General features: G+C 36.9%; 1 protein-coding gene across 3 annotated transcripts in view; it reads right to left on the minus strand.

The window, feature by feature from the left end:
• LOC101739666 (protein eva-1) overlaps window positions 1-23,095 on the minus strand; it is a 106,899-nt gene that overhangs the window by 29,930 nt on the left and 53,874 nt on the right. For 2 of the 3 annotated variants that reach the window (XM_012691013.4, XM_062673299.1), the window contains exons 3-4: window positions 14,411-14,628; window positions 6,510-6,648 (exon numbers count right to left, since the gene is read on the minus strand). In XM_012691013.4, coding sequence (XP_012546467.2) covers window positions 6,510-6,648; window positions 14,411-14,628 — 357 coding nt within the window. The remainder of the gene's footprint in view (window positions 1-6,509; window positions 6,649-14,410; window positions 14,629-23,095) is intronic. The other variant, XM_021347816.3, reaches the window with a different exon arrangement.

A 23,095-nucleotide genomic window follows, 5' to 3' on the forward strand; every position in this document is an offset into this window, starting at 1 on the left:
GTCAACGCCGTAGCTTGCGTGCTCTCAGTACTCTTTACTCTTTGTTGCACTCCCCAAATCCACCTGCTTATTTAACTAATTCCTTTCAATACTTAGGGTCTGACCACAGCCGAAATCTTCGTTCATCTCACAATCTTCTTCTTCGCTGTCTTCCACATAGTTCTGACTTTTTACATTCTTCATTCACAATTCAGTCTATTCTTCTATGGAATGCGCTCCCACTCAAAATAAGGTCGGCCACTACACGTGAAGCGTTTAAGACGAAGGTTCGAGAACTGTTTCTCAGAGAGTTAGCAGAGTCATCTAAATGATAATATTTGTTTATATATGTTTTATATGTATATATATATATATATATATATCTATATATTTATGTATATGTATTTATTTAAGTACTATATTTTATGTATGTTATATATACACATAATATATGTTTAAGTAATATCCCCTTCACACTACACCTACTAAGCTTCATCTCTGCACTCCCCTAAGGTAGACTGTTAGAGAATGCCTATGGCATTAAGTCCGCCTTTATACTTTCTAGTATAAGAAGTTATAAATAAATAAAAAATAAAAAAACTAACGCTCCTCCGTGCGTCGTATTCCTCAGTGCTGAGGGTCGTGATCTTTACGGAGCACTTTTGTTAGGACTATGTTCCTCCATTCACTCCTGTCCTATGCGCAGTGGATAGCGACATTGATGCTGGATTCCAAAGTCGCCTTAATCTGATCGGACCAGCGCATGGGACTACGTCCCCTAGACCTCTTTCCTACTAACGCTATGAGCCCACAGATGACTCTTCAAACAACTTGTTTTTAAACCGCTGAAGCTTTCCACACTGAAATGCTCAATAGAATGGAAATAAATCTTCAAATAGGTATTTGTAAGCCGCATTCTCTAATAGTAAATTAGCTGAATTTTATACGGTTAACATATTGTTCGGAGAATTTTACAATGAATTGTGCGCCAGTAAATAAGATCAAAGACGAATCAATATCCACAGCCCAACATCACGGTTCACGTATAAATACAAAAAAGCGAATAAGGGCGGATTCGACCAAACTTAAATTTAAACTCGAGTAACTATACGAGGAATAACCTATTCCATGATTTTAATCTCGAGTAAATTCATAGTCGTTTTTCCACGTATACTTGCGCTAGGAATAACAATACGCGAATAGCAGAGTGAATGGTGAACAAAAATAAAATCCGGCAAATAAATGTTGTTGTTCAACGGCATAGTGTAAGAGCATACAAATCGTCAACTCGATTTTGCCGTATTTTAGTGTGAAAAAGTAGCTGTTGTGTAAGATATCCAGCTGTCAAACGTATTATTTTTATTTCTTGTTTGTTTGAGGGAATTGTCAAGTTTTGTCGTGTGGTTTTATCTTTTTTCGTTTAAACGTTGCATTCAGACTATTAATAATCATTTAGTGCATTGCGTTGACTTGAAATTAAAACAGAATAAATATTTATGAAATGACAGAAATCAGATGTTGGACTGACAGACGCCATTACTTTATTCTAGGAATAGCTCCGTTATTCCGTGCGAAACGGCGGTATAGTAACAATTCCCGAATAGGCCCACTATTCTAAGAATTGTAGATGGTAAAACGTAAAATTGATTTACTCTCGATTAACTGACGAGTTATTCTAAGAATAAGATTTACTCTTGTTTGGTCGAATCGACCCTTAGTAAACAAAGTCTTTGGGAGTTATTACATTTTAGAATGGAGCCGTTCGGTGACCCAGTTTAGTCGTAATTACACTATAACAAATGATGAACTAGCTGAATTCATTTACATAATCCGAGCTGAATGGGCTGTGAAAATCAATTATATTAATACAGTGCAATCATCAAAACGCAGCCCAGTGCTATTAAATCTAATTGATATTTGACATGTAATTATCACTGTATTAACTTCAAGTTCCTTTGAGTTTTGTGTGAATCTATTCTATACTATGTTTAGTAAATAGTAAATAATATTAGTAAATAGTAAAAGAAGAGTCCACTAAATATAAATTTGCGCTCCTAATTCAATGATCGGTGATAAGGCGTATGATGTGAGCTCGCAAGGATACGTGCCGCAATTTTGCCTATTTCCGCTATGAAGCAGTCATGTGCAGTCAGTCATGCGTTCTACATCAGAAACTACATTGAAACTTTGGTCTCGTGTCTCAAGTTTGTGATGCCTACAAGTTAATCTGTCTAATTCAAAATAAATTACCATATGAATAACGAAGGATCACAAAAGAACCGCTCGACCAATTTGACTGAATATTTTTTCGTGTTCATAATCGTAATTGGACATGGCTTGAACGGACGAAATGTTTGCAGAATCCACCGAAAACATTTCATAAAATTTGTGATAGTCACTAGAGCCCAGCCGGGTTTTACTACATAAAATAAAAACTTAAATTCTCAAGAATTTTACTTAATTAAAAGCAAAACACACAATTTCGTTAACTTAAATGACAAATTGGAAGGGTCCATATCCAATAATAAAAACTAACTCTTACTAACATTTAGACAATAAGCATTAATAACTAACTAAACATTAACACTACATTTGAAATGAAAGTTAAGGATAAGGAAAGACAGGCTTTTTTATTATATTTTATTTACAATTTAAATGACAAATTATTCCATAAACTTTGATTTAAAAATCGAAAACACGAGACCGATTTTATTGAATTACACCGAAAGTACATTCGTTAAAATAAAACGTAAAAAATCTAAATCCGTTTTTAATTGACGGAGTAAAACAAGATGAAGTAAAATAAAATCTTGTTCTAAAAATACTAAGTTTATTCTAACTATAGACAATTAAGTTGCTACTGAAGTTCAAAGACAATGCTGTTTCATAGACTTCAATTCCTAGAATCTTTCGACTGAGGAATTCTAGGCCTGATAGAAAGAAAAAAAAAACCAAAGACCACAACTTGAATATTCTCGTCCACGTGTTTTGTGTTATGTTTTTTTTTAATACAAAACCCCTGATTTCGATCCTTTAATCCTATAAAAGACTCAGGCCAACAAACCCGACGCAGCTGCAGAAAATGGTACTTCACAGTTATTATTTTGATTCATAGCTTTAAATAGGCTATCGTTGCCAATAATGTCGCGTTCGCGAGTTCATACACGATTTCCGGCGCTTCGTTATAATTTTATGAATGATACTTAGTACCGATACTCGTTTTCATTAATCGCTTCGTTTATTTTTGATATGTGTTTTTTGAAAACAGCGAGATTGGCTTTTGGAATGTTGTGGCAAATTTGATTATATTATTTTTCCTTTGAAAGAAAATTATGCTAGAAAAATCACACTGAGATTGAGAAAGTGTCTTTAAGTCCACAATTAATCATAACGTCTTTTTATTAACTAACTAGCGGCCCGCTCCGGCTCCGCTCGGGTCAACAAAAATTTCATGGATATTTGTCGTTGTTTTATTTTTTTAAGTAAAAGAACACTTATTCCGGCATAACTATAATAGTTAGAAATATGCTGTCGCGACACTTTTTGTAAATAATTATATGCTCTACAAAGTCGTAGTACATTATTTTATTCTATCATCAATAGTTTTCGCAGGGCACGCGATGTAAAGAATATTTTAGGTATTTTTTTTACACCTTGCGTCACATATTTGGAGTTTTAGTAAGGATCCCTAATTTTTTTTCAAAAAAGATTATAAGCTGTGTCATTCGGGAATAAAGTAGCTTCCAAATAGTGAAAGAATTTTTCAAATCGGTTCAGTAGTTTCGGAGCCTATTCAATACTTAGTCTGGCCATAAATACTGTTACAATTAAAAATAAACAAAATATTACATTTGAATTTGGAATCTGTCATTTTTATATGATTGTTCATTGAGTTTTCTCATTTTGGGGCCAATACATTGTACAAGATTTTGCGATATTAAAATGGAGTGGGGTGATAAAGATAACCGAATCGCTGTGATTGCATTACACAAAGTAGGTATGGAACCAAATGCAATTTTTAAAACTCTCCATACGCTTGGTATTAGCAAAATGTTTGTGTACCGGGCTATTAATAGGTGCAATGAGACCTCCTCTGCTTGTGACAGAAAAAGATCTGGCCGTCCACGTAGTATTCGTACGAAAAAGATGGTCAAAGCAGTAAGGGAAAGAATTCGAAGAAATCCTGTCCGAAAGCAAAAGATTTTATCTCGGGAGATGAAGATAGCACCTAGAACCATGTCGCGTATTTTAAAAGATGACTTAGGACTTGCAGCCTATAAGAAAGGTACTGGTCGTCATTTCTTAACTGTTAATTTAAAAGAGAATAAGGTGGTAAAATCGAAACAACTACTGAAGCGATACGCAAAGTGAGGTCATAGAAAAATTTTGTTTAGGGATGAGAAAATTTTTACAATTGAGCAACATTTTAACAAACAAAATGACCGTATTTATGCTCAAAGCTCTAAGGAAGCTTCCCAATCAGTCGACAGAGTGCAACGTGGGCACTATCCGACTTCAGTGATGATTTGGTGGGGTATTAGCTATGAAGGAGTGACTGAGCCATACTTTTGTGAAAAAGGTATCAAAACATCGGCACAAGTGTATCAAGATACCATTCTTGAGAAGGTAATGAAGCCCCTTAACAACACCATCTTCAATAATCAAGAATGGTCCTTCCAACCAGCCGAGTCTTGATCATAAAGCTCGGTCTACGCAGTCTTGGTTGGAAACGAATGTTTCGGACTTCATCAGAGTTGAAGACTGGCCGTCGTCTAGTCCCGATCTTAATCCGCTGGTTTATGATTTATGGTCAGTTTTAGAGAGTACGGCTTGCTCTAAACGCCATGATAATTTGGAGTCCCTAAAACAATCCGTACGATTGGCAGTGAAAATTTTTCTCTATGGAAAGAGTGCGTGCTTCTATTGATAACTGGCCTCAACGTTTAAAGGACTGTATTACAGCCAATGGAGACTACTTCGAATAAGCTTTTTATACTTTAAATTGTTTTATATTTATGTATTAAACTAACACACTGTAAAAGTAATAAATGTTATTTGCAATAGTTTATTTTTTATTTTTTATTGTAACAGTATTTATGGCCAGACTAAGTAGATATTGTGGAATTGTTGTGTTTGACTTTTATAATATGTTCGGAGTATAATATCCCGCGAATACGAACAACGAATAACAAACCACAGATCTAACAATAAAAAAATATTTATGAAAACAATGACGAGATAAATCGAAACGATAATACCCACAATAGAGCTAAGTTCAATCCTTCAGAGTAATTATTAATTTAATAATCTAAGCATACCTTTAAAAATCATAAACAGCTTTGAGCTAAGCCCGAAACAATAACCATACAATCGACAATTAATATAAGTGAATTCCAAATATTCACAATACGAATAATAATAGAGACTAAAATTATGAAACTAAGCACGTAACTCGATTTTATTGCACGAATTATCATTTCGATGAACACAATATACATATTACCATATAATACATCGTTCTTGCTTTATTAATGGCGATTAATTGCGTTCCGAAAAACACTGAACAAATACATAAATTACATTTTGAACGTCACGGATCATTCGCGTGTTGTCTGATGTTTTTATTGTGTAATTAAAAATACAGATTTATATTATTGATCCGATCAGCAAAAACAGCTTTTCAGAAATTGTTCTGCTTAAGCATTTTCAATTTGTCGTAGACAGAGAGTATAATACTTTTTATAATGGTAACGCCGTACCGAAAATGTAATAAAATTATATGATATAACAATATTCAGTTGCGAGAACAAGACATAGCATCTCTTTTTCATCCCTAACTACAGAACTATTAAAATATTGGCTTCTATCAATTATTTTATTGTATTTTTCAATCAGACTTCCTTCCGTCGATGCTTCTATACATTTTTTCAATCAATCCAAGCCAATCAAGCGTACTGTTCCACGTCACACCTTCCACATCAAGTTCCGCGATTCCCTCCACGAAATCAAGGATCGCAGCAGATGGGGGGAAATTGTACCTGAGAGATTGATGCAGCGGGGGAGTCACGCCCCTTAGTGATGAGGAAAGCGACGCAAGGACGAGAATCCGATCTAATTACGGACAATAATTATGGCGGCTATCTCTGAATAATTTTAATGATTTTAATTCCACGGTAAAGTGAATAAAAGGTATTAATCCAATGACACTGTATTATAATAATTACAATTATTTAGATTAGTATAGGTAAGAGTATTATAATGTTGCATTTTGTGAGAACCAAGATACAGCCAAGTCGGGTACATGGAATGTCTAATGTAAATAAACGGTGACAACCGCTTAGGATCAAGTTTTAAGAAACTGGATTACGAACGCCAATGAGGCTTTTAACACAAAAACTATTTCCAAACTCTCATTGAACATGATTACTATGTCAAAAATTAAAACTTTTAACAAAACTACAGTTAAGAAAAACTCAAATAAGATTTTGAAAGTGTCGTATGGAAAGACGATGATAATGAGAAAAACTTACAAGGACGGCACTTATAGGCGACCTCGACGAACCTTCTGGAACCGGGGCATGGGTCCATTCCGAACGCCTTGGGACTGGTGTGGAACTTGCACTGTCGCTTCTTCTGACATGCCTCTACAACTGTCTGCAACAAGGAATACTACGAACATTAGTTAGATTATCTGTTCATTAAAAATAGCTCGATGTGCTAAAAACCGCACATATCTATTATAAGTTAAACAGACGGGTGAAAGATTTCGAGAATTAACGCAGAAGCTGGCAATATTGTCTTAAATGAAATCATGTATACGGTGTGGTATTTCAAGGTTGCATAAAAAAATCTAATATACCAGATGAAGTCGTCGTGGCCTAAAGGATAAGACGTCCAGTGCATTCGTGTTGAGCGATGCACCGGTGTTCGAATCTCAGGCGGGTGCCAATTTTTATAATGAATTACGTACTCAACAAATGTTCACCATTGACTTCCACGGTGAAGGAATAACAGCGTGTAATAAAAATCAAACCCACAAAATTATAATTTACGTAATTACTGGTGGTAGGATGAGTCCGCGCGGGTAGGTACCACCACCCTGCCTATTTCTGCCGTGAAGCAGTGATGCGTTTCGGTTTGAAGGGTGGGGCAGCCGTTGTAACCATACTGAGACTTTAGAACTTATATCTCAAGGTGAGTGGCCGCATTTACGTTGTAGATGTCTATCGGCTCCGGTAACCACTTAACACCAGGTGGGCTGTGAGCTCGTCCAATCATCTAAGGATTAAAAAAAAAGTAAAAGAACGAATGAATGTATATTTAAAAGTGTATAGCATTATCACAACAATGTTTCCAACAAGAAAAGCCAGCGAGACACCTAAAGTAAACAAAATGATACACAAGTTTTACGAGCATTTACACGAGCGTTGCCTTCTCATTTAAAAACACATTTTGCTGCATTGCATTGCTCTCGGATGCTCTCTTGTTGTGCATGTTCAGAGATTACGTGCACTAAAAATATTGAATGAACGAACAAAAATCGTTTCGTTTGACATTTATATTTTTGCTGTTCAGAATTTTTCGTTATTTATCGTGTCTTCAAACTTTTCACAGACTGCATTTGTTTTAATAATAAAAGATGTCAATGAGACGTGCGGTTATCAGCATATTTTACTGGTGGTAGGACCTCTTGTGAGTCCGCACGGGTAAGTTCCACCCTGCTTATTTCAGCCGTGAAGCAGTAATGCGTGTCGGTCTGAAGGGCGGTGCAGCCGTTGTAACTATATTAAGACTTTAGAACTCATATCTCAAGGTGCGTGGCGTATTTACGTTGTAGATGTCTATGGGCTTTAGTAACCACTTAACACCAGGTGGGCTGTGAGCTCTTCCACAAGCAATAAAGAAAAAAGAAAAAAAAACATAAGCAGCAATGAAAAGCATAAAAGAAATAGGAATCACTATTTTAAAACAATTTATTTGGTATCTTCCTTGTCAAATGAACACAGGACATTTACCAGCTACCTTTAAATTTCAGTGTCATGAAAATTCAACTACAATATGCACGGTAAAAGTAGCGAATGAATCACTTCATATTAAGGTAGTATTTTATTTATCTTACGGAGTGATCTTTTTACGATCTGTTAAAAATATGATAACATTTTAATATCAAAATTCAAATTTGAAATCAACTTAAAGCTGGAAACGCTATTGGACTAAGAGATCAAACTTTGAGTATTTTACAAGCCAATCGTGGAGTACCTTTTAAGTATATATGTATTTTAATAATAAACATTCGTACAGTGAAAGCAAAATGCTTTAAGCTTAAACTTACAAAAATAGGTTTGCACTAAGCTATATTATATTATATTTTATTTGGAAGACCAACAGTGAACTTAAACTATATAAAATCTAACCTTACAACTAAACACCGAGGCGTCGCATCGCCTAGAATTAAATAATTAAAGCAAAACGTAAAACAAAAACAAAAATAACAACAATTTGAAGAAGAAAAAAACAACAGTAAAACGTAGTAAATAGAAAATAATCAATTAAATATCTGCATTCAACCATCGACTAATGTTCTCCTAATACTGTTAGTAGAAGTGTTGAAAATGTCCAGTTCAGGGCAGTCGGCTAGAGCATTAAAACTGTTAGCAGCTCTTTTAAAGTATGCATTACGTCTGTAATTTGTACCACCACGAGGTACTCTGAGATGATTGACGGCACTCACGCATTATGGATCTCGGGGGCACCCTTAAACATAACAAGGATAGAAGATATGTCTTGTCATACCTAAACAAATACAAGACGTATACTCAGGCTATAATGTACGCTAACACATTGCCACAAACAGCCGCAAATAGTAAATTATGTATGAGTATTATAGACAGACGAGCAACTTACTGGTGGTAGGACCTCTTGTGAGTCCGCGTGGGTGGGTACCACCACCCTGCCTATTTCTGCCGTGAAGCAGTACTGAGTTTCGGTTTGAAGGGTGGGGCAGCCGTTGTAACTAACTTGAGACCTTAGAACTTATATCTCAAGGTGGGTGGCGCATTTACGTTGTGGATGTCTATGGGCTCCAGTAACCACTTAACACCAGGTGGGCTGTGAGCTCGTCCACCCATCTAAGCAATAAATAAAAAAAAACTCCGTATGTTCTTCAATAAGGTAGTCGTAGTTTGAAAGTAGTGTCAAATAAAAAAGTTTTCATAAGAACTAAGACTACAAAAGGAATATTTTAAATAGAACTTATGAAAGTCTGGAATATATTAACGGTCTCTATAAAGAACGCTTCGTTCTTTGTAAAACTTGAGCTTCAGACGAAAATGAATGAGTTGAGGAATCTGACCAACTTTAAGGTGAGGAATTGCGCTGTTGGTTTTTTTTTTTTAATTAATTATATCGGTTATATGTGATTAATTTAAAAACAAGGATTTTTAATGCTCTTTGTTGAAAACAGGAAAAACAATGACAGATTTGAATAATACCTTGTAAATAGTTTCCTTTCCGGGAAAGAGCAACAAAAGATATCAAAACGAGGAAAAAGTGTAACCCATTTATGGAAGTCAAATACATACGAGTATACAATTATTTTCAATAAACGTAGTTTGAAAATGATGTCCGAATATGTCGATATCACGAAAATAATATAATATTTTGGTGAAATCGTTATAATATCTTAACAAAAACAAGCATTTCAAATGTATATCCGAAATCCTTGTAACGAATATCGACGTAAAACAGAAAACGGGAGATTACTTCGGAGGGATCTGGAAACGAAGGTTTTGATTAAAAATACATTTTACTTTGAAGAAATGTTTTTTTATCCTATTTACAGAGGTATTTCTGGCAATTTATTTCCGCTTACGGGAACATTTAATGAATCCAAACATTTCATCGCAGTGCTGCTAGTGATTCCCGGAAAATCACTCTATAGAATTAAAACTCAAGTGTCCCACTTATTATTTTGGGGTTTGATGCTTCTGCGTCCGTAGATTTGACTAGCAATACTATACAAGTTACCCCTGGGTGCTGGTTATACGAGAACAGAAAAGGCAATTGCAGAGCCACTATCTTCCTTTCCACTACCTTATTCGGAATGAATCTTGATAAGAGATCAGCTTTACACAGTGTGTCGTTGTGTGTGAGTCGAATGGGAAGGATAGGCCACTAAGTTCCCGCCGGACCTTCTCAGTTGGTCCCAATTCCGATCTGGTGGTAGATTCAGCGAAACATTGCTCCTAGGCAAAGTGTCTCAGGCTGAGCCCAGTATGTACTTTAAACTGTCTTGAAAATATCTTAAACTACATTTGAGAGAGGGTTAAAAATATAAAAATAGAGACAGAAATAAACAAAATGTAGAAAACGGTTTTTTGGTAGGCATTTTTTACCACGAGGTAGAGGCCCGATACGTTGGACTGACCAGATCCGCACTACCCTCGACACCACAGTTCTAAACTCGGCGGCAGATAGAGGCAAATGGTGTGGAATTGTCCGTAATAAACTCTTGTCGCGAGGAGGTGGTCACGACCCTCAGTATTGAGGAAACCGAAGCAAGAAGAAGGCAGGCATTTAAACCAGATATTAAAGAGTTTCTGAAAAATCATTTACTGCTGACATCCATCATTAAGCTTGGTAAAAAAGAAACCATTTAAATGAATTCCTAGAAAATACGAAAGTATTACTTCCGTTTGGTAGGTACAAAAATGATTTTCGATTCTTAATTTTGTGGAACTTTGTTGCGAGTTAATGAAGGGTCCTTAATTAGTCTTCTGAACAAATAAGGAAGAAATGAAAATATCCCTTTCCGAGGCCTTTTTGATTGTTTTACTCGTGCAATTTGTTTTTGTACCTTTAATGAAGCGATTTCGGAGAACTCGAAGGTCCGTATTTTCTTAAATTTTTTGTTTGTGTAGTATTAACTAGAAACTCGCCGAAAATTACGGGGGGTACCGGTGAATTAGAATTTTGTGATTAGAGTACCTAGAAATTCTAATTAAACTAATCCTTTTCATAAATGACAACATTTAAGTACTTTGCCTCTTCAATGATGTATGCCTGCGACTTGGCAATCATAGGTAAGTCCCATTAGGGTGTCATTTTACCAAAGGCGGTTTGTTCTTAGATATTCGTTACTCATCTGGTGGTATTCAGTAGTTATCATGGTATCAAAGCTTCTCGTCAATTATGAATATATGTATTTATAATTTGCATGTGTTTTGATTGTGAATATTTTCAGACTGTATTTCCTTTGTGATTTCTTTCTTAGGTGGTTTGTGAAGTCTGCCGTTAAATTATAAAATACTATTAAATTCTTTTTGGTTTAATATGAAGTAATATTGAGCATAACATTGCGCGTCTTGTAGCTGTTGAGTCCCGTTCAGAAGTAAAGGTGGTTGTGTGTTTTTTCCGCGTCGCGGAGCTCGCCGTTCCCCGGTTGCCTCCCTCGCCGCGCTGCCTGCGTCTTTCCCGACTTTGCGAAGGAGGAGTTGATGCATAAACAGCATGTATTATGATATATGTCTAAAAACCTTTCGGAAAGACTTATCTAAATGCTGGTCAACATAATTTTCGTGGTAACATCACTGCGTCGCTTAAAAATATAATTTTGGGTAAGTTTAGAAAGATTATTTGAAATTTCGTTCGCAACGAGCGCTTTCACCACAAAAGTATGTATTTGCTGTAACAAATTTTAAGTATATCGGACGGATAACATCAAAGATATAAAGAATGATAGATATTGTTAAAATTACAAAATATATATAATATTATACTATACTATACTTCTATACTATTCGAATGTTTCTAGTTTACAAATAATAAAATATAGATATTCATTCACATATGGGCAATTAGTTAATAAATAAATAAATGTTTTTTTATGCACACCGTAACATCTATCGGACATAGAGATGTCGGGACATAGTGAGACGCATCAAATTTGCTCCCTTCAATTCCTTATGACGATCACGACCTCTTTGCCAAAAGTGTAAAGACTAAAAGGAAGAATAATTTCTAAGCGAATGGTCCTATTCGAATAATTTGCTTAAAGAGAAATTTCTATTTACTTTGATAACCAGGTGGTAGGGTTCTGTGTAGAAGCCCGCCCGGGTTGGTACCACCGTCCTGTCTATTTCTGCCGCAAAACAGTAATACTGTGTTCCGTTCTGAAGGAGAGGATAGCCGGTGTAACATACAGAAGGCTGCCCATCCAGGCCAGGATAGGCAGCGCATCTGAGTCTCTGATGTAGTTTGGATGTCTATGGCGACGGTTATCATTTCCCATCAGATGAGCCGTAAGCTCGTCTGCCTACCGAAAGCAATAAAAATAAAATAAAAAAAACAATTAAAGTCATGATATGATTGTCATCATCTTTTGTTTCTATTTGTCTATATTGTCTTCATTGTGTAATATAGACTTTTATTGTGACTTAAGACATACTATAGCGTCGATTTGTTTTTGCTTGTGTATTGTTTAACTAAACATTAGCTTGTACATTATTTTATGGATCATCAATTAATCTTCGCATTGCACGCCAAATAAGGCTTTTGATACTCATTTGTTGGTAACCTTGATTTACATTGTGGCCATTTTCGTAGGGATCCCTAATTTTCTTCAATAAAATACAAATCTTGTTATTGGGTGATAAAGTAGCATTTGACATGCGAAATAATTTTAGAAAACATTAAACTCTTGCCGTAACTGATTACCGTTTCTACTTGATTGAAGACAAGCGATGCGTTAATTATAATTATTGGTCCCAGATATTGCCTAACGCTGAACATATCTATATATATAAAAATGAATTGCTGTTCGTTAGTCTCGCTAAAACTCGAGAACGGCTGGACCGATTTGGCTAATTTTGGTCTTGAATTATTTGTGGAAGTCCAGAGAAGGTTTAAAAGGTAAATAAATATGAAAGTACTTGGAATTAAATAAAAATAACAATTTTGTTTGATGGATTCCTTTTGTTTGTTATAAGTCTATTTTAAACAAAAGTTTAGGTCTTATATTTATCGATTGAGGCACTACAAAGTCTGCCGGGTCAGCTAGTAAATTAATAAAAACATCTAATTCCAATAAATATTATTGATTAGTTTCAGCCTATTTCTGTACTGATTTTCTCAAATCGTGTATCAAAAAAACCCTAGTAGTCTAACATTTTATGCGCTCCGTGTAACTCAAATAAAATAGATAATATATTGGATCCGAAATAGTGGCATTTGAATGGAATCGCGTTTTGTACTTTATCGGTATATAGAGGGTAATACCATCGACATCTGCTCATAAAACCACCATACTGAGTAAACATATGAGAAAATGAGTCGTAAACGCGCCGCTTGGGAATTCGGTGCGTTTTAGTGGGAACTTCCAATTCGTTTATAAACAACGTTGGTATTAGTAAACACAAAGTAGTTTAATTCAAGGATACAGAGATAAATCGTGGATTAATCTTTTCATTTGACTTTGTTTAATTTTTGAGTTATTAACTTCACTGCCTTGAATTTAATTTTCTAATGATTGTTGTGCTTACAACAAAGTGAATTTCGTTGCTGACTTTAACACTGAATATAAATATTATTCAATTTCATCTTACTAAGAACCTATCTTCAAAATGATACTTGGTTATAAATAATGTGCACCAGAACTGCCAGTTATGTCCATTATGATTGATTTCTGGGGGGTTTAAAAGGGAAGATCTTCCACTGAACAGATGAAATTTCTCGGTAGACCGAGGGCCATGTTGGGATGTTGTTGTTCGTAATTTATATATTTATTATGCAAGCTTATATCTTGAAAATGTCGTAAGCGAGATTTCAGGAATCTGTCAAATATTTTGTGTTGTATAGCTACCGCCCCAGATTATTTGATTGAGAAATATTTATCGTTCAGATAAAACAAGAAATTTAAAATATCCAATACAAAAGCAGTATGAGTGGTTTTTTTGCTTAAGGAAATGTATTCAACACATTTTTTTTTAATTACTTACATGGGTGAACGAGCTCACAGCCCACTTGGTGTTAAGTGGTTACTGGAGCCCATAGACATCTACAACGTAAATGCGCCACCCACCTTGAGATATAAGTTGTAAGGTCTCAAGTATAGTTACAACGGCTGCCCCACCCTTCAAACCGAAACACATTACTGCTTCACGGCAGAAATAAGCAGGGTGGTGGTACCCACCCGCGCGGACTCATAAGAGGTCCTACCACCAGTAATTACGCAAATTATAATTTTGAGATTTTAATGCTGCAGTTTGAAAAATTTTGCATTTTGAGTAAAGTATGCGTTATTGTACATCAATATTAAACCAAAACAAATTCAAAACATTACATATAAAAATCCCTTTAAGACAACCATCGGGTGGACACTGGTAAAATAACCGGCCATCTTAACCTTAAATCGATGAGAAACAATTCAACAAACCTGTAGAGTACTAGGCCAGACGCAGGATGTGTCGCCAATAACTTCAACTGCCACCGGTTGATACTCGGCCAGCTCTGAGGCACAGGATCCTTGGGTTACTGAAGCTCCGTACTGCGCTACCTGGATGCTAATGGTTGTTCCACGGGGACACACGAGTGTCACCATCTCCTCGTCGCAAGCTGCTTTTTGGTGTGTTCGTAGTGTTCCCAGAAGCAGTTCTGTGGACAATACTTCGATTTAAAATCGTGTAGTTTAAAATTATTATTTTTCTTGCCTGTTCTTTTTTATTGTATAGTTGTTTTTTTTTATATTGCTTAGATAGGTGGACGATCTCACAGCCCACCTGGTGTTAAGTGGTTACTGGAGCTCATAGACATCTACAACGTAAATACGCCACCCACCCTGAGACATGTGTTCTAAGGTCTCAGTATAAGTTACAACGGCTGCCCCACCCTTCAAACCGAAACGCATTACTGTTTCACGGCAGAAAACTAGCTAGCTGATGCCAAATGTTTACCCATCTTAAGACAACGGTCAATAAGTCAATTGTATAAAAGGATGTCGCCCTAATTCTTTTTTTTTTTTTTTTCAATTTAAAATGATGCGTACATACATCGTTAATGCTTACAAATCTAAAATTATGGGGCCAGCTCAGAACTAATAATTCAATGGAGTTATTTATTTCCTTACTTTGACATCAATAATAAAATATTTAATATGTCGAAGAATAAATCCACCTCAACATTCATAAAACTTGATCTAATTCATAACACAATAACGACATCAATTCTGATATTATCTAAAACAGATCAAAAGGGATACGACCAGAATTTATGGTCACATCAAATGTAGGGTAAACTATACAGCGGCTAATATATTAACATTATATTACAATTTGTATAATAATTGGTTGCTGTTTGGGAAAAATATTTACATTATATGTTTACTGTAATTTACATGAAGAAAAATGTATGTTATATGTTTTTATTTCTATTCAATTTTAAAATCTAAATTAAGAGTTGTTCCGAATATATCAGTTAAAAAAGGTCTTGCCTCTTCGAGAGTAAAGTAGCATTTATTTAATTAAAAAACAACATCTCATTGCCTCTTTTGAGATTATCAACAAGGATATTTTCATCATAGAGGTGAAGAAAGTATAAAGTCGAGATTTTATAAAAAAAAAACGTTGTTACTACTAAATAAACTAAAATGTTCAACTAAAAAACGTCAATAAATCGGAAAAAAAACACAAATTAAAATTCCAGTTCAAATAACTGGAAGGTGCCAATAATGGTACGGTCCACCCTATTTAATCCAATTAACGTTACGTAACATGCTACTTTATATCAAAACACTGACAGAGTATTAGCCACTTATCCCATTACACCGAATTTATAATGGCCAATAAATTTCAAGCTATGTTTGTTTATATTACAGAATTTTACAACCGAACAGCTCTTAGCGTTATCGACCCCACACATTCACCACGTGTGGATGATAATAAAAGGAAATAAAAATATTTATAACGGGCAAATGTGAAACGTTCGAAAGAAATGAAGTCGAGATAGATTAGTGCTTGGATTTACTTCTCCGGGACTGGTATGCTCATAATTTTATTAGGTTCAGAAGCAATTATATTTTATTATACGTCGAACGTGGCGGTAATTAATGGCAATCAGAGACTGTTAGTTTAAATATTCATAGAAGAAGGTACAAGTATGTACGAACATTGTTTTTTGGATTATAATTAAAAGATTAAAGAAAAAAATAACGATAATTTGCCAGAAATATTATTCCATTAGAAAACATAACGATAATACCCCTTGAATTCTGGACTCTTTTTTCTAGTGGAATAATCTTTCTGTTCTGTAATTATATAATCTAAATTACATGTGCCATAACATAATATCTGCTAAATTATATAAAAAGCTAAAATTTAACGGTGTTTTTTTCAAATCACTTAGTAGTGATTTGTTTTTTGTTGGTTTTTTTGTGGATATATTGACACGAACATTTTTGATACTACACAAAACCGAAGCTCATAGAGGTGATAACCCTAGTACCGCCATCCATTTTGACATGTTATATTGTAATCTTCATGGTATTGTATGTACATGAATTATATTTAGACGTTATTCAACTTAAGGCTCGCTTGGATTTCAATGGACTTTCTTTCTAGAAGACATTGTACAAAAAATGCTATATCGTCATAAATTGGATGTTGAAAAGGCTAAGTGTATTTCCTTCTTCCCAAAAATGACATAGAACTTATCAGTGCTATAAACAATTAGGTACTTCATAAATTTAGCTCACATATAATAATATAGTGGCCAACATAATCGATTACACTGTCCGAGGACATTTTTAGGTTTTTTTTAAATGCCTAGATGGCTGGACGAGCTCACAGCCCACCTGGTGTTAAGTGGGTATCGGAGCCTATAGACAACTTCAACGAAATGCCGCCACCCACCTTGAGATGTGAGTTCTAAGGTCTCAGTATAGTTACAACGGCTGCCCCACCCTACAGACCGAAACGCATTACTGCTTCACGGCAGAAATAGGTGGGGTGGTGGTATCTACCCGTGCGCACTCATAAGAGGTCTTACCACCAGTAAATATCATAGGTGTCCCAATTATTTTGAGCTATTCGGTCCCCGGAACTATGAATATGCACAGAATCCGTGCTTCGGTCGACATAACCCTATGCGTATCATGATCAAATCCTATTACGTAAGCGTATTAGCCGGTTACTCTAAAAATGTAAATAGCACGATGAAGGAATAGCGTCTTGTAATAAAATGCTAACCATAAAGAATATTTATTTCCTTAATTAATGATTTCAGAACGTGTTGTGACCTGTCCGGAATGGTGATGATATTAATAGTTATCACATCCTTCAAACCCCTATGGATAACTGCATCGTTGAATAAATGGCCAGGGTAGTAGCACCTAAAGCAAACAGACAATAAACCAACAGAACTTGTGTTCGAATTAACTCTCTTTTTTTAAATCTGTTCGGATGAAATTCATTGTAGTGATTTAAAGTAAAGGCTCTAAAATGCGGAGAGATACAAGTTTCGTATCTTTTAGTTCGTTTTTAACGATTACGCTGTTTGCAAATCAATAAACAAAAGTAGAAACCCATCAAGAATCCATTTACAAACATGCTCGACCACAACTGTACCGAAAAACGTACTATTTCTATCCGCTCAGACTAAAATAAATGGTATAATGCATGTAGGGAGGCGGCCGCTTAAACAAGGGGTCATTAAGGGGATGGATTCTATTTATAAACGTTGAATTATCTCGTATTTCATACTTGACGAGAGCGGTAATAGACAGCACGCGGCGGATGAAATTGATGCGTTTTGTGCGGCGCAATACACGAGAAATGGCGAATAAACAAAATAAAGTATTTTAGATTACATTTTTGTAAAATCATTTTTTTCAAATTATTCAATCCCGTTTTTGCAGGATAGCCGTCGGAGCCCCGTGGTTCGTCAGGAACGTCGACCTCCATGACGACCTGGACTTAGAGTCCATCAGTAAGTATCTTCAGTCGGCGTCCATGCGCCACTTCGATAAAGCGGCACGACACGAGAACCCTCTCATCGTGGCCGCCGGTAACTACATTCCCGATCCTGCGGACAGAATGGAAAGCAGTCGACGTCGCCCAAAACACGTCATCTCGGATCCTCCTGATCCACTAACGGTGCTTTTAGGTACTTCAAGCACCGGTCACCGTTCTCGTCGAACCCGCCGCTTGCGACGAAGGGCTCGACGAGTAAATTAACTCTCAGACACAGCCCACTGAGTTTCTCGCCGGATCTTCTCAGTGGGTCGCGTTTCCGATCCGGTGGTAGATTCTGCGAAGCACGGCTCTTGCTAGGGTTCGTGTTAGCAACATCGTCAGGTTTGAGCCCCGTGAGCTCACCTACTAAAGTTAGAGTTACGCTGACATAGCCGGTAGGGCTATCAGCTTAGGTAGGAAAAAAAAAAAAAAAAAAAAATCGTTTTCATGCCGTTAATGAGTCGTGATGTTAACGGTCCTTCTAGTAATTAAGTGGTTAGCGCAGGCTGCACAAATAATAAAGTCCGTGAATACACAGCGGGTAGCTATCACAGAACATAAGATTTTGACAGATGTCTAAATATCGCTACGACATTTTCATGATATGTTTGCCCATACTCAAGTTCTGAATAATAGCATTCAGGCCGTCGCCGCGTCGGTCTACGGAGCAATGTCACCTGTTCGATGTGTGTGTTTCTGGTGGTCTTCCCTTTGTCAGCTGATTGACTTAATGCAAGACGCTTACGCTTTGATTACAGCGTTCATGTACGATAATGATTATAGAAATGATTTCTTTTTTAATTTTTTTTTCTTCATATTTACTGTCGTTTTGTATTATCGAAGTACATCTTCGCACTCTTATTCTTTTTTGTGCTTGTGCTTTACCTTTTGAGCGCCAACCGTCGATAAATCGACTCTCTATTAATGCGTAACTGCAGACTATTGCGCAGTTTGATTATAGGTATTAGGTATCAACCCGTACGGATGTCTTAGCGCATGCATGTATAACGTTTTTAATAACTTCATTTATAAATAAAACATTTAAAATTATTTTGCTGTGAATTTATTATTGACTTTTAAGTTATTTTTTTAAAGTTAAGTTTTTATACGAGGTACTTTTTTTTAAATATCACCGGTAGCAATTTTTACAAAATATGCGAAAATAAGTTCAGAACTAAATTTTGCTGTAAATAAACTGATGATGTTTTGAACTGTGCAGGTGGTTTAATTGTACATGATTTTAAATTAAAATAATTATCAAAAGTAAAGTTTACTTTACAGTTACGGGCAGAAAACAAATCCGAGCGGGCTTAGAACATGTTTTAGTAACAGACGTGCCTATTCCTGTCGCGAAGTAGTAATGGATTGTAGTTTAAAGGGTGGGGCAGCCTTAGTACTGTACAATTGATATAGATCTCATGTCTGGTGGCATACATGTATTTTTTATTGCCCTAATAGGCAGACAAGCGTACGGCCCACCTGATGGAGAGTGGTTACCGTCGCCCATACACTTCAGCAATGCCAGGGGCAGAGCCAAGCCATTGCCTACCGTTAAGTACTCTCCACAAGCCTCGTTTGATGAAGGACATATTGTTATAGCGCTCGAGAAACACCGAGGAGGGGAGTTCATTCCAAAATCAGATGGTACGTGGCAAAAAAGATCTTTGGAAACGCACTGTTGATGAACGCAGTGGCTCCAGGTAGTATGGATGAACTCTACTCCGGTGGCGGGCGGTGTGATGGTAAAAACCAGATGATTTGACCAAACAATTCCTCAGAGGTTCCAAACGATCCGTGAGCACATAACACGTAGTAGCATGTAGTTATATTATGAGTATATGTACTCCGGTAACTACTCAATACCAAATGAGCCGTGGGTTCATCCACGTATCTAATTAATAAAATAAATAATAATATATAATGTCGGAGACAGTCATTAGTTTGGTAGCTAAACGAAACGTAGCACGGTTCCCGAGAGATGGCAGCACGATTGCGGTGTCGTCGGAACTCGGCTAACTTCGTGCTACGACAGAGCCTAGCCGATAGCGGCGCATAGACGCCATTACACACTTACCAACCAGCCTTCTTGTAGAGCGGTGCCTCCGTCCTAAGAACTGTCATTCGTTTTCGTTCGCTAACGTCAAGAGAAGATTTCTAAATTGTTTTTTTTTAATTAAATTATTTTATTTTTATTAATTAAATTGTTTTTCTAACTTAATTGGTGTACTCAATATAATATCTATTAGCTCGATCACCCTATTCGCCCCTACGATGTCTGACGATGGTGTTAGTAATTTTGGTTTCTCCGACATATTAATAAGACTGAAAAACAGACCGTAGTTATCATAATGCTCAAAATTCGATGACACCTTAGCCGTCGGAGACCACGTAAGCCATTAAGTATTCGAGAAGTCGGATATAATAAAACGAGATTCATAAACGCGAGATTAAATCGTAAAAGTAGATTTAACTGAGTATAGGAGTTACGGAAACCGAAAGAAAATACGATTATGTGAAACAAACAAATTATGTATAAATCGTAAATACTTTATTGCGTTGAAATAAATCTTACTAGAGGTCCCGCAGTAGTCGAAATTCGACTATAATTAATTGGAATTGTAAGTTTGTACACTATTATGATTGTATTTTATACTTCTATAATCACAAATTTCGTCAAGACTACATTATAAAAAATATTAACAAAGACAAACAATATTTTATCTATTCTCAATTTGACAACAGACGTCAAGAACAAAAGATTGACAATAGATAGTAAGCTTGCGTGTGTGCGTCAAATACATAGTATGTAGTGTGTGTAATGTTTTCTTTATTGATTTAAAGTATCTTTTATCATCATTATCCTGCCCTTCTCCCAGTCACCTGGGGTCGGCGCAACATGTTTTCTCCTTCCATACTCTTCTATCATATACCATTTCTTCGCTCACTCCCCTCCTACCCATATCGTCTTTCACACAATCCATCCATTTCTTCTTAGGTCTACCTCTTCCTCTAAATCCTTCCACATTCATAGTTAACACTCTCTTAACAACCTCATTTTCATTCCGTCTCATCACATGTCCATACCATCCCAAACGTGCACTCCTCAGCTTCTCTGTCACAGGTGCCACTTTCAGACTTCCTCTAACATATTCATTCCGTATTCTATCCATTCTCGTTACTCCACACATCCATCGCAACATTCGCATCTCTGCTGCATGCAATCGCCTTTCATCCGCCACTTTCGTTGTCCAACAAGTTGATCCATACAAGACGGCAGGCCTTATTAAGGTCTTATATATCTTCCCTTTTAGGGGAAGAGGGATGTTTTTTTTTTTTTTTTTTTTTTTATTGCTTAGATGTGTGGACGAGCTCACAGCCCACCTGGTGTTAAGTGGTTACTGGAGCCCATAGATATCTACAACGTAAATGCGCCACACACCTTGAGATATAGTTCTAAGGTCTCAGTATAGTCACAACGGCTGCCCCACCCTTCAAACCGAAACGCATTACTGCTTCACGGCAGAAATAGGCGGGGCGGTGGTACCTACCCGTGCGGACTCACAAGAGGTCCTACCACCAGTAATTACGCAAATTATAATTTTGCGGGTTTGATTTTTATTGCACGGTGTTATTCCTTCACCGTGGAAGTCAATCGTGAACATTAAATTTGTTGAGTACGTATTTCATTAGAAAAATTGGTACCCGCCTGCGGGATTCGAACACCGGTGCATCGCTACATACGAATGCACCGGACGTCTTATCCTTTAGGCCACGACGACTTCAAAGTCACATATGGTGCCCGTGACCTGCCGCCATTTCATCCATCCTGCGTCAATTCTGTGCCTCACAGTACGATCCAGTTCACCGTCGCTTTGGATAACAGACCCTAGATATCGGAAGTCTTGGCATACTGGCAAAGGTGTTCCGTCGAGGGAAATGGGTGTAAAATTGGAGAGACCGCCAAAATCACAGAACAGATGTTCGGTTTTCGATCTGCTGATTTTTAGGCCAACACTCTCCAACTTGCATCGCCATTTCTCCAGTATATTTTGGACCTCGAGCCCGTTTTCTCCGACAAGCACTATGTCATCGGCAAACAGCATACACCAAGGGGGCTCTTCCTGTATCTCCGATGTCAAGGCCTCCATCACAAGCAGGAAGAGATAGGGACTTAGTGCAGACCCTTGGTGTAAGCCGCGCAAAAGGGGCGCGCGGGGTATGTGAGACTCAACGATCTGCATGGTGTTGTGAGCAGACCGCGGGCCCAAGGATAACACTATCAAAATCCTGCCAAAATGTTTCTTTCACGTCCTCCTTGCACCCGGACTGAGGCGCGTACACACTTATAACATTCAAAATAACACTTTCACAAACTATTTTTACGGTTATTATCCTATCACTCGTTCTTATGACATGCGCCAGACAATCTTATCTTATCTAACACTACTCCCACGCCATTCCTTCTGCCATCACTTCCACTATAATACAGCTTATATCCTTCACCAATTTCTCTAGCTTTCGCTCCTTTCCACCTAGTCTCTTGCAGACATGCTATATTTATTCTTCTCCTCTTTAACACATCTACTAGCTCCCTTCCTTTCCCAGTCATACTGCCCACATTCCAGCTTGCATACCTCAATCTCATCTCTCTCACATTTTGGGCTTGCGTCTTACGTCGCACCCGCCCGTGATGCGACAACCCTCGTCCACTTTCCACAGAGACCGGGTGCTGTCCCTGCGCGTCGCCTGCGGGGGACGCCCTAGCCCTGGTGCTCTTCTTTTTATTCCTTCTCATGTTGCTCTAAGTTTTGGCAAAGTTTTTATGACCGGCCGCCTGCCTGACGTCAACCCTCCTTGGGAATGCTTTTGTTGACCTTGGGCCGAGGTTTTATTGGCTTTGGTCTGGCTTTGGCTCTTAGTCACCTTCTACGATACCCATGAGCTAAGTTTGGGTTGGGGGTATTCTTAGGCGCCCACCACACGCTACTTAAAGTATCTTTTATGCATTATTAAAAAAAAAAATTAGCATTGTGCACTTCTTCTCTATATTCTCTATAAGTGTGCAAAATTTCATACTCCTCCGTCCGTGCAATTTTCGTAAAAAGGGATACAAA

Source organism: Bombyx mori, chromosome 17 (assembly GCF_030269925.1).
Source record: "Bombyx mori chromosome 17, ASM3026992v2".
NCBI lineage: Eukaryota > Metazoa > Arthropoda > Insecta > Lepidoptera > Bombycidae > Bombyx > Bombyx mori.